The 11,904-nt window shown below is 46.7% G+C and overlaps 1 protein-coding gene across 3 annotated transcripts; it reads right to left on the reverse strand.

Moving 5' to 3' along the window:
• Positions 1-11,515, reverse strand: LOC135521943 (zinc finger protein 574-like). Of its 3 annotated transcripts, XM_064947764.1 has the most exons (8): positions 11,291-11,515; positions 5,788-6,384; positions 5,457-5,623; positions 5,220-5,315; positions 4,339-5,129; positions 4,021-4,156; positions 2,294-3,841; positions 1-2,162 (listed from the first exon to the last, which is right to left on the reverse strand). In XM_064947764.1, the coding sequence occupies exons 2-8, from the start codon at positions 6,086-6,088 to the stop codon at positions 1,989-1,991; spliced, it is 3,213 nt and encodes a 1,070-aa protein (XP_064803836.1). In that variant the 5' UTR covers positions 6,089-6,384; positions 11,291-11,515; the 3' UTR covers positions 1-1,988. The 3 variants fall into 3 exon arrangements, with proteins under 3 accessions (XP_064803836.1, XP_064803834.1, XP_064803835.1); XM_064947762.1 differs by having other exon boundaries at positions 2,008-3,841; XM_064947763.1 differs by lacking the exon at positions 11,291-11,515 and having other exon boundaries at positions 2,008-3,841; positions 5,788-11,284.
• Positions 11,516-11,904: the final 389 nt, after the last annotated feature.

The following is an 11,904-nucleotide window of genomic DNA, read 5'->3' on the forward strand; positions in this document are numbered from 1 at the left end:
TATTATCAAATATCATTTAATCATTCATTTATCTATTTACAGCAAAAAGAGAAACAGTCATTGTTTTCAAAGTAAAAATCACATATTACAGACAAGCACTGAATGAACATCCATGGGCAGTCAAGAACATGACAAACACAGGAAATGGCCCTCGATTCACATCTGTCACAACAACCTCTCCAACACCACTGACCGGCTCTGCCCTGTCTTTCTGAACATGAGATCGTAACACATTTGGTCTGGAGGAGTGAAGGAACACCTACTGTTGTCCTGCCTGCTGCAATTGTAGACAATCATTTTTGTACTCAACAATGACAAACAGACCAGTGTTACTACACTCCTGTAGTTCACTAGATCACAGTTGAATCTTCTACTGCTCCCCATACATTCGCCCCAATAGGATGTTAGTAAAACATGCTCTCTGCCAGTCAAGAGTCAGTACACTCCCACAGCCCACACAGGTAGTTCTGTCATGGTTCTCCAATAGTTGAGCCTCTCACTGGCTCTCGGTAGCTGTAGATAACTCTGTGAGGCTTGTTTGATGGTTCTATGACAGGTCTGTGATAGTGCTGAGTCATGTCTCTTTGACCCTCAGAATATCTAGATCGTCGCGTGAGGGTTATCTGATGGTCTGGTCATGGTTCTGAGTTGTCTCTGTCTGGCCTTTAGATGAGCTGTAGACTGTCTACAGTGATGGAGTCCATCCCCAGACTGTTAGATGAGCTGTAGACTGTCTACAGTGATGGAGTCCATCCCCAGACTGTTAGATGAGCTGTAGACTGTCTACAGTGATGGAGTCCATCCCCAGACAGTTAGATGAGCTGTAGACTGTCTACAGTGATGGAGTCCATCCCCAGACAGTTAGATGAGCTGTAGACTGTCTACAGTGATGGAGTCCATCCCCTGACTGTTAGATGAGCTGTAGACTGTCTACAGTGATGGAGTCCATCCCCAGACTGTTAGATGAGCTGTAGACTGTCTACAGAGATGGAGTCCATCCCCAGACTGTTAGATGAGCTGTAGACTGTCTACAGTGATGGAGTCCATCCCCAGACTGTTAGATGAGCTGTAGACTGTCTACAGTGATGGAGTCCATCCCCAGACAGTTAGATGAGCTGTAGACTGTCTACAGTGATGGAGTCCATCCCCAGACTGTTAGATGAGCTGTAGACTGTCTACAGTGATGGAGTCCATCCCCTGACTGTTAGATGAGCTGTAGACTGTCTACAGTGATGGAGTCCATCCCCAGACTGTTAGATGAGCTGTAGACTGTCTACAGAGATGGAGTCCATCCCCAGACTGTTAGATGAGCTGTAGACTGTCTACAGTGATGGAGTCCATCCCCAGACTGTTAGATGAGCTGTAGACTGTCTACAGAGATGGAGTCCATCCCCAGACTGTTAGATGAGCTGTAGACTGTCTACAGTGATGGAGTCCATCCCCAGACAGTTAGATGAGCTGTAGACTGTCTACAGTGATGGAGTCCATCCCCAGACTGTTAGATGAGCTGTAGACTGTCTACAGTGATGGAGTCCATCCCCAGACAGTTAGATGAGCTGTAGACTGTCTACAGTGATGGAGTCCATCCCCAGACTGTTAGATGAGCTGTAGACTGTCTACAGTGATGGAGTCCATCCCCAGACTGTTAGATGAGCTGTAGACTGTCTACAGTGATGGAGTCCATCCCCAGACTGTTAGATGAGCTGTAGACTGTCTACAGTGATGGAGTCCATCCCCAGACTGTTAGATGAGCTGTAGACTGTCTACAGTGATGGAGTCCATCCCCAGACAGTTAGATGAGCTGTAGACTGTCTACAGTGATGGAGTCCATCCCCAGACTGTTAGATGAGCTGTAGACTGTCTACAGTGATGGAGTCCATCCCCAGACAGTTAGATGAGCTGTAGACTGTCTACAGTGATGGAGTCCATCCCCAGACTGTTAGATGAGCTGTAGACTGTCTACAGTGATGGTGTCCATCCCCAGACTGTTAGATGAGCTGTAGACTGTCTACAGTGATGGTGTCCATCCCCAGACTGTTCTCCAGGGCTGTGTGGTAGATCTCTATAGCCTCAGCCAGGGGTAGGGTTCCTCCCTCACTGGTCTCTATGATGGCGATGGTCTCCCCAAACTCATTACACATGATGGTGGGAGTACCCTGGGTCTGGATAGGAAAGGAAGCATTGTATGGAGGATGTGAGAGAAAAACATATTTGAACAACATATTTTCTCAATTTTACAGACTAACACACCCTCAGAGGCCGCACACAGACCCCGCCAGCCCCTCCTCCTCACCTGCTGTAGGGTTGACGTCTGTATGTGGAACAGCTGAGGCTGCCCATTGGCCAGTTCCACCTGGGATGCCCCCACTAGCGCCACGGCGGCGCTGGTCTCCATGGCAACCTGTGCTGCGGCCGCCTCCTCCTGCCTCTGCTGGCGTGCGTGGGTCTTCCTGTGGTTCCGCAGGTTGGAGAAGGACTTGAAGGCCTTGCCACACACCAGACAGGCGTGGGGGCGCTCCCCCGTGTGCGTACGCCGGTGCTCCGCCAGGTGCATGCTCTGGACAAAGCCCTTGTCACATATTTCACAGCGGAACGGCCGCTCCCCTGTGTGCGTGCGCAGGTGCTCTCGCAGGTGCGTGTTTTGCCGGAAGCGCTTGCCACACAGGTTGCAGGGGAAGGGGCGCTCTCCTGTGTGGATGCGCTGATGCAAGGTCACGCCAGAGGAGGAGACAAACAGCTTACCGCAGGTTAGGCACTGGTGGGATTTACCCCTGGCCACTGCACCACCACAGGACCGACCAGGAACCAGGCCGTGGCTCAGCTGATGCAGACGCCAGTTGGCTGCAGAGTTGAGCTTCTTCCCACACACAGTGCAGTCCAGGCCCCCCCTCATGATGCTGGTGGTCCTGGTGTCTTCTGAGGTGGAGGGCTCTGAGAGGGGCTCCCCGTCAGGGCACACTTGGGGCAGGCTCTCTAACCCTCCCGCTCTGTCTTCCTGGGCCTCGAGGGGGTGCACCTCCTGACAGTGGCGGTCTCTCTTCCTCCTGTACAGGAAGCCAGCCTGGCATTGGGGGCAGGAGAACGGGGCTGGGGCCCCGGGGTGAACAGTGTAGCGGTGGGCGGCTAGCTTGGCCGGCCGTACGAAGGTGGCGGGACAGTCCGGGCAGGGCCAGGGAGGGAGGTTGGCATGGAGTAGGCGGTGCTGCCTGAGGTTGGATGACTGGGTGAATGTCCGGTGGCAGATGTCGCAGCGGTAGGGGCGCACGCCAGAATGGGTGAGGTTGTGGCGAGACAGGTTGGCCAGGGACGAGAAGGTCTTTCCGCAGTCTGAGCACTGGAAGGGCCGCTCGCCGGTGTGTGTGCGCAGGTGGTTGCGTAGGTGCATCTGCTTCTTGAAGGTCTTGGTGCAGACGGAGCACTTGAAGTGTCGCTCGGAGACGTGGGCCGTATGGCGGTGTTTGACCAGGCGGAGCAGGGAGGGGAAAGCCTGAGGGCAGGAGGGGCAGGGGAACACTCCCCGGGGGCCAGCTGGACCAGAGGGGTTAGGGTCAGTAGAGGAACCAGGATCAGCAGTATGTTCTCCCGGTTGGGACTCTCCACTGCCCCCTGGTGTCCCCTCCACATCCACCCCGTTCTCCTTTCCTCCCTCTGCCCTGCTCAGAGAGCTGGAGGCACTGTCCTCCCCCGCCTCGCCTATCTCCATCTCAGCCTCAGTAAGGGGGGCCATCAGGTTCTCCTCGTCCCCCTCCATGGGGCTGCCCTCACCCCTCTCCCTCAGGGCCCGGGCTCTCTGAAGGATGGACAGGGCTGACAGGGACATCCTCCTGGGGGCCGCTGGGACCTGCACAGGACATCGTCAAAACACATGCTCATACATTGACCGGTATGGGACTGAATTTAACTAGAGAAACAAAACATTTGCATACATTTCTCATTGATGAATTGCGCAAAACATTTCTCAAGTTAGAATTTGGAACTATAAGAACAATATTACCATTTTTAAAAAGAAAACATGGTTACCAGGACGACGGGGGTAGGTGTAGTGGTGGCTGCTTTGGTGACGTGTGTTCTACGGTGGTACAGGAACTTGGTCATATTGGTGAAGGTCTTGGCACAGTGTTCACACCTGTGGAGCGGCTCTGCTGTGTGAGACTTCCTACAGGACGGAGCGAGGGATGACGTGAGGGATGAGGAGGCAGAGATGGGCGGATATAAAAAGAAGAGAAGATTTGTCTCAGAGACCTCAATACAAAACAGCATTCAAAAAGCAATAGACAGAAAAACATTGGGGATTGTAATGGTGCATGATGAGAACATGATGTCTGGTCAGGCACCTACCTGTGTATGATGAGGGTCATCTCTGTGTTGAAGCCGTGACCACAGTCCACACACAGATACCGAGCCTCCCCGGAGTGAGAGCGCATGTGTGTCTGCAGTGACATCGCCTTCTTAAACACCTTGTCGCACTCCCGGCACTCGTATGTGCCATGCTCGTGCACGCGCCTGTGTGCCGCCAGCCGATTGGCTGACGTGAATGTACGCTGACATTGGCTGCAGTGCAGGCATAGGGGTGTGTTTCTGGATCTTTTAGCCAGGGCGCGTCTCCCCGTTCCCTTCCCCTTCTCCTCTGCCACCCTCCCCCCATTCTCCTCCCCTCTCTCCTCCTCCCTCCCTCTGTCCTCCTCATATCCCATCATCACCCCATCCTCACCGCTCTCCTTCTCCTGGGCCAGGAAGTGCTCCCCCTGGTGTTGCAGGAAGTCCTCTGGGGTCTGGAAGAGGAGGGCACACTCGGAGCACTCATAGGGGTGGAAGATCACCACCTCCCCCTGCTGCTCTTTCTCCTCCCGGACAGCAGACAGCGCCACCTCCAGTCTCTGGAGGCCGCTCTCTGGAACTCCCAGCTTTCCTACCGAGCCCACCCCTAGAGGAGTGAGCAGAGGGGGCAGCAGCTTGGCGCGCCGTAGGCCGGGGGTACTGGATCCATCGGCCAGGGCCTGGGCACTGCAGATCTGGAGACGCATGGTGGCCGAGCCGGGAAGGGGGGAGACGGCGGGTGGGAAGGTGGCCCGGGAGGGGGTCGAGGGCTGGGGGGTAGACTGATGCTGCTGTTGTTGTTGGGCCAGGACCTGAGAGGGGGCACAGACATGATCATGTTTGAGTGAAAATAACTGGTTACTGGTTTTAAAAAGCTTTCTGACATTAAGTGTGTACAGTACCTGTGCTAAGATCTCCCCGGCTTGTTGTTCACTCAAGACAAAGTTCTGAACACTGACCAAGGGTGTCACAGTACCATCGGGCTGCAACACATACTCCTGGGAGAGAGAGGAGGAAGTTTGAGCCAAGAAAGGAAACACCTAATTCGGCCTGTCTGCTTTTGCGCAAAAGAACGTCACAGCCTGTAAGCCCTTTGATGAAGGGTTTTCTGTTGAAATGTGTTGGTATTTAATACTCACAGTCTCTGTGGCACTGTGCGTGCTGCTCTTGCTGTGGGTCTGTCTGTGAGCCAGCCACACCTCTGGAGAGTCAAACAGGGCCAGGCAGTCTAGACACTGGTACTGGACAGGCCCCGACACCTGGCCCTCTGTCCCTGCCTCGTCTGTCTCCAACACCTCACACAGTTCTGGGGAACACAACACAACGTTCAGCAGGTGAGTCTTACTATCTAGCCTCTCTACATTCAAACAACCTCTGCCTTTCATCCTTGAAACAAACCACCACCTTCAACCCCCCTCCTCAAGACACAAATCCACCCTTTCCTGTCCTCCAACATCCCCTCCCTCTCACCATGGTCCTCTGTCTCCAACCCTGCCTCTCTCATGTGCAGCTCCTGGTGCAGTAGCAGTTCATCTGGGTTCCTGAGGAGGGCACCACACTCCAGGCACTGGTACTGGCTGTCCCCGTACTCTGAGATGCCCTGGATGGCCATGGCCTCCCCAGCCACCCCCTCTTCTCCCTCCTGCCCTGTGTGGATCTGCTGGTGCATCAGCACTTCTTCTAGGGTGTTGAAGAGCTGGTGGCACTCGCTACACATGTACTGGTGCTGCACGTCGTACATGCCCTCTGGGTCCTCCTGCTGGTCATCCATGGCTACTGCAAGGCGGTTTTTGTAGGTCCGTGTGTGTGTGTGTGTGTGTGTTAGTCAGCACAATTCAATGAATGAGAAAAAGGCTCCTGCCCTGGTCTGAGTTAAATCTCTGTGTTACGATCCTGATACAAGTGTGCCTCGATTGTTGAACTGAAGACTGATGTCTGTTAGTGAGCAAACAGTGTGTTGTGACTTTTAGGTCATGAACCAGTAACAATGATTTGTAAAGTAGCTAGCCTCTTTCCTCAGGTCTCTCACTATGATGTTCTGTGATGTCAGGACAACAGGGAGGGAGCCTGAAAAAAAGCAAAATACAGTAGTCTGTCAGCTATTTGGTAACACCTGTCCCAAACCCCAACTGGCCCATAGACATTATTTTAGTTTTATAATGATGTAGGTAATTTCCATGTTAAAGGAGCCATGAGCACCAACATGTGATGTTGATAGGAGCATCTCTCAATGTGGCCCTCATTCAATCATGGCCACCTAATCATCCCCAGCTTACAATTGGCTCACTCATCGCCCCTCTTCTCCCCTGTAAAAAATCCCAGGTTGTTGCTGTAAATGAGAATATATTCTCAGTCATCTAAGGGTTAAATAAATACAATTTAAATGAATAAAAAAAAAAAATATATATATATATATATATCTATCTATCTATCAAAATTGGTGTCAAATGAAGTCATAGATAAATGTTTCTAGTAATTGCTTGCTGGTCAAACAGATGGAAAGAGGTCTTAGATTTACCAGACAAGCCTTATTAAAAAAGGTATTAGAAATACATCAAAACACAATAATGTTGAAGTAGTATTTAGGTGAACAACACTTAAATAATTTCTCCAAAACTAAAATGTAGGTTGCCTTCTTAAAAAACTGCCTTGTGCCTTGTAATTCCGTTACCAAAAACCAAAGTTCACAGAAGCAATAAGGTAGACCTACCAATTAGTTTGTGTTTTTTACAGTTTCTGAATTATTTAGTGATTATAACTTGTAATTCTGTTACCAAATTGGTAACAATTACAGAAAAAACAGTAACGGAATTACAGCAATTGAATTGAACACAATGAGAAATCAAATCATAATGTCCTCCCTTCCACTGGCATACTGTTATGTTCAGCTCATAACTGTTTGTCTCTTTCTGTTGTCTGATGGTCAAAGCGAGAGTGTGAAATCAGTCTGGACAACCTCTACCTCTTCTCTCTCTAGTTAATATCACCTCTCCCAGTTCTTACTGACGACTACCCAAGAGCCCCCTCTCTTTTCATTTACTAAAACTGTAACCAGCATCCGCACCCACTGAGCACCGGAGGTCCATGGACGTTGAAAAGTAGTTGAAATGTCAACGTCCACATACGTTATTTTGGGGACAAGGGCCGGCCTTGATTTGACCCAAACACAGACGTCCATGATTGGTGACCGGACCAAATTTGAACCAATCATAAACGTCTATGTTTCACAAGATTGGACAGCACAGCACAGTGAAGAAAAGTAGAGTATAGTACAGTAGAGCACAGTAATGTACTGTACTCTATTGTAATGTCCAAACTTGTGAAACATAGACGTTTATGATTGGTTCAGATTTGGTCTTGTTTGTGGGCGGAGCTCATTCGAATAATAGCCAGTGTGTAGAATGATACCCATATATGCAAAGGATGATATTGCATATTTTTACCTTTGTGTACCTATTCAGGATAAATCACAATAAAGAAAATTACATTCATATTAGAGGTCGACCGATTAAATCGGAATGGCCAATTAATTAGGGCCGATTTCAAGTTTTCATAACAATCGGAAATCGGTATTTTTGGATGCCGATTTTTATTTGATTTTTTACAACTTTATTTGACGAGGCAAGTCAGTTAAAAACCTCTAGTGACTCCCCGTCCCGCATGAGGGAGCGTAATCATCGACTGACACTAATTAGCATAACGCAACAGACATAAATATTCCTATTCATGAAAATCACAAGTGAAATATATTGAGACACAGCTCAGCCTTTTGTTAATCACCCTGTCATCTCAGATTTTCAAAATATGCTTTACAGCCAAAGCTAGACAAGCATTTGTGTAAGTTTATCGATAGCCTAGCATTGCATTTTGTCCAGCTAGCAGCAGGTAACTTGGTCACGGAAATCAGAAAAGCAATCAAATTAAATCGTTTACCTTTGATGAGCTTCAGATGTTTTCACTCACGAGACTCCCAGTTAGATAGCCAACGTTCCTTTTTTCCAAAAATATTATTTTTGTAGGCGAAATAGCTCCGTTTGTTCTTCACGTTTGGCTGAGAAATTGCCCGGAAATTGCAGTCACGAAAACCCAGAAAAATATTCCAAATTAGCTCCATAATATCGACAGAAACAAGGCAAACGTTGTTTAAAAATAAATCCTCAAGGTGTTTTTCAAATATCTATTCAATAATATATCCACCGGGACAATTAGGACCGATTGGAATAATGGCTACCTCTGTATTTTACGCGAGAATCTCTCTGGGAGCATCAGGTGACCACTTGCGCAATGTAGCCGCTTACGGGTATTCTTCAACATAAATTCGTAAAACTACGTCACAATGCTGTAGACACCTTGGGGAATACGGAGAAAAAGTAATCTGGTTGATAGCCCATTCACTGCTCAATAGGGACGCATTGGTACGCAGCGCTTTCAAAACATGAGGCACTTCCAGATTGGATTTTTCTCAGGCTTTCGCCTGCAACATCAGTTCTGTTATACTCACAGACAATATTTTTATAGTTTTGGAAACTTTAGAGTGTTTTCTATCCTAAGCTGTCAATTATATGCATATTCTAGCATCTTGTCCTGACAAAATATTCCGTTTACTACAGGCACGTTATTTTTCCAAAAATGAAAATACTGCCCCCTAGTCACAAAAGGATTTATTAAGAACACATTCTTATTTTCAATGAAGGCCTAGGAATGGTGGGTTAACTGCCTTGTTCAGGGGCAGAACGACAGATTTGAACCTTGTCAGCTCAGGGATTCAATCTTGCAACCTTACGGTTAACTAGTCCAACGCTCTAACCACCTGCCTTACGAGGAGCCTGCCTGTTACGCGAATGCAGTAAGAAGCCATGGTAAGTTGCTAGCTAGCATTAAACTTATCTCATAAAAAACAATCAATCATAATCAATAGTTAACTGCACATGGTTTATTATATTACTAGTTTATCTAGCGTGTCCTGCGTCACATATAATCAACGTGGTGCGCATTCACGAAAAAGGACTGTCGTTGCTCCAACATGTACCTAACCATAAACATTAATGCCTTTCTTAAAATCCATACACAGAAGTATATATTTTTAAACCTGCATATTTAGCTAAAAGAAAGGTTAGCAGGCAATATTAACCAGGTGAAATTTTGTCACTTCTCTTGAGTTCATTGCACGCAGAGTCAGGGTGTATGTAACAGTTTGGGCCACCTGGCTCATTGCGAACGAATATGTCTGAATTTTACGTAATTATGACATAACATTGAAGGTTGTGCAATGTAACAGCAATATTTAGACTTATGGATGCCACCCGTTAGATAAAATACGGAACAGTTCCGTATTTCACTGAAAGAATAAATGTTTTGTTTTCGAAATTATAGTTTCCAGATTCGACCATATTAATGACCTAAGGCTCGTATTTGTGTGTGTTATGTTATAATTAAGTCTATTATTTAATAGAGCAGTCTGACTGAGCGATGGTAGGCACCAGTACGCTCGTAAGCATTCATTCAAACAGAACTTTCGTGCGTTTTGCAAGCAGCTCTTCACAATGCTTCAAGCATTGAGCTGTTTATGACTTCAAGCCTATCAACTCCCGAGATTAGGCTGGTGTAACCAATGTGAAATGGCTAGCTATTTAGCGGGGTGCGCGCTAATAGCATTTCAAACGTCACTCGCTCTGAGACTTGGAGTAGTTGTTCCCCTTGCTCTGCATGGGTAACGCTGCTTCGAGGGTGGCTGTTGTCAATGTGTTCCTGGTTCAAGCCCAGGTAACGGCGAGAAGAGGGATGGAAGCTATACTGTTACACTGGCAATACTAAAGTGCCTATAAGAACATCCAATAGTCAAAGGTATATGAGATACAAATCGTATAGAGAGAAATAGTCCTTTCATTCCTATAATAACTGCAACCTAAAACTTCTTACCTGTGAATATTGAAGACTCATGTTAAAAGTAACCACCAGCTTTCATATGTTCTCATGTTCTGAGCAAGGAACTTAAACATTAGCTTTCTTACATGGCACATATTGCACTTTTACTTTCTTCTCCAACACTTTCTTTTTGCATTGTTTAAACCAAATTGAACATGTTTCATTATTTATTTGAGGCTAAATTGATTTTATTGATGTATTATATTAAGTATTATATTAAAATAAGTGTTAATTCAGTATTATTGTAATTGTCATTGTTACAAATAAAATTAAAATAAATATAAAAAAAAATAAAATTGGCCGATTAATCGGTATTGGCTTTTTTTGGTCCTCCAATAATCGTTGAAAAAAAATCAGTCATCGACCTCTAATTCATATCCATAAATTATGCATTTCTGTGTAGTACATATCAGGGACACATGATGTAATTTTGTTACCGTATTTCAGTTACTTCACTTACTGTAGTTCAATAACCAAAATAGATTTACTGTAATTCTATTAACGAACTTTGCTTCTACACTCTTGTTCCAGTAAATGTTTTTGTTTAGCATACATTTTAAAGTGACAAATCTGAGTCTCAGCGTAATTCCGTTAACATGGAATTGCCCTGTAGCTATTGCATGGTTCCATAAAATCGTCATAGAAAATAGAGCTGATAGCTACACGCTAATTAGAAGCTGCAATAAGCAGCAGAACTGCATGTAGGCGCCAAACGGTGGTAGACGGGATGTGAAATAGTTAACAGGGACGTGTATTATTAGATAAAAAATGTCTATTCAAATATGGCATATAATTCATGACATTTAGTTTATACAAGCCACAGTGCTGCATGATAGCTTGCAACATTGCTTCCTGTGTGTTATCATTCATGTGGCGAGCTGTTGGCGGCGCTCTCTCCGATACCCGAGACCTCTTCGGAGGCACCGCTGTCTCCTGACTGTGGCTCCCCGGCTCAAGGCGGTCGTCAGGCGGCGCTATGCACTTTTCCCCGCAGGTCTCCGGTAGACACGACAGGCCCTTCCTTCCCCTCCCGTTCAAAGAATCTTACCTCTCATCTACTGCCGTTGGACAATCCCTCGTGAGGTAGTCACAAAGCTCAGCAGAAGCAACAATGCACTCTCCGTTCCGGCTATAAGTGAATAATGCACTGATTTGACGGTACGCATTTCAAATCGTGAATCTTCTGGCAGAGAAACATTTCGGTGCACGAAAAACATCGTTTGTCCGCGGATCGTTCCCCTGTTGTCGGCACGCTCTGCTGCCTTGCGCTCTGGCCTTGTGACTGAGGAAGGAAGTGATTGGATACATTCCCTGTCAGTCATCAAGCTGTCTTTAGGGCATTTTCACAAAAAACGTACTGTATATTTGCGGTTGTGGGAGTTTACTGCCGCCATGTCGGTGTGGTTTGTCATTTGTTTTTGTATCTACTTTAGACCTGTTTTACTTTTTTTTAACCGCGCTCATCTGATCCTATTTGTTTAAACTTTAAATAATGGAAACTTTGAATAATGGATAATTGTTATGCTATATTAATATCACCATAATGAGAATATGTACAGTGTTTGCTAACCCTGCAATCTGAAACAACAATAAAATGACTTCTATAACTTGAATTGCCACAGGCTGACACTCACCTCTACTCCAAAATCTTAGCTGTCTGAA

The sequence above is a fragment of the Oncorhynchus masou genome, chromosome 30 (assembly GCF_036934945.1).
Source record: "Oncorhynchus masou masou isolate Uvic2021 chromosome 30, UVic_Omas_1.1, whole genome shotgun sequence".
Taxonomy (NCBI): domain Eukaryota; kingdom Metazoa; phylum Chordata; class Actinopteri; order Salmoniformes; family Salmonidae; genus Oncorhynchus; species Oncorhynchus masou.

Excerpts from the sequence above, each read along its gene's own strand:
- LOC135521943 (XM_064947762.1), bottom strand. The coding sequence starts at position 6,088 with ATGGATGACCAGCAGGAGGACCCAGAGGGCATGTACGACGTGCAGCAC. Across the intron at positions 5,624-5,787 it reads GTTGGAGACAGAGGACCATG|AACTGTGTGAGGTGTTGGAG; the intron begins GTGAGAGGGAGG and ends TGTGTTCCCCAG. Across the intron at positions 4,157-4,338 it reads ATGACCCTCATCATACACAG|GAAGTCTCACACAGCAGAGC; the intron begins GTAGGTGCCTGA and ends TCCGTCCTGTAG.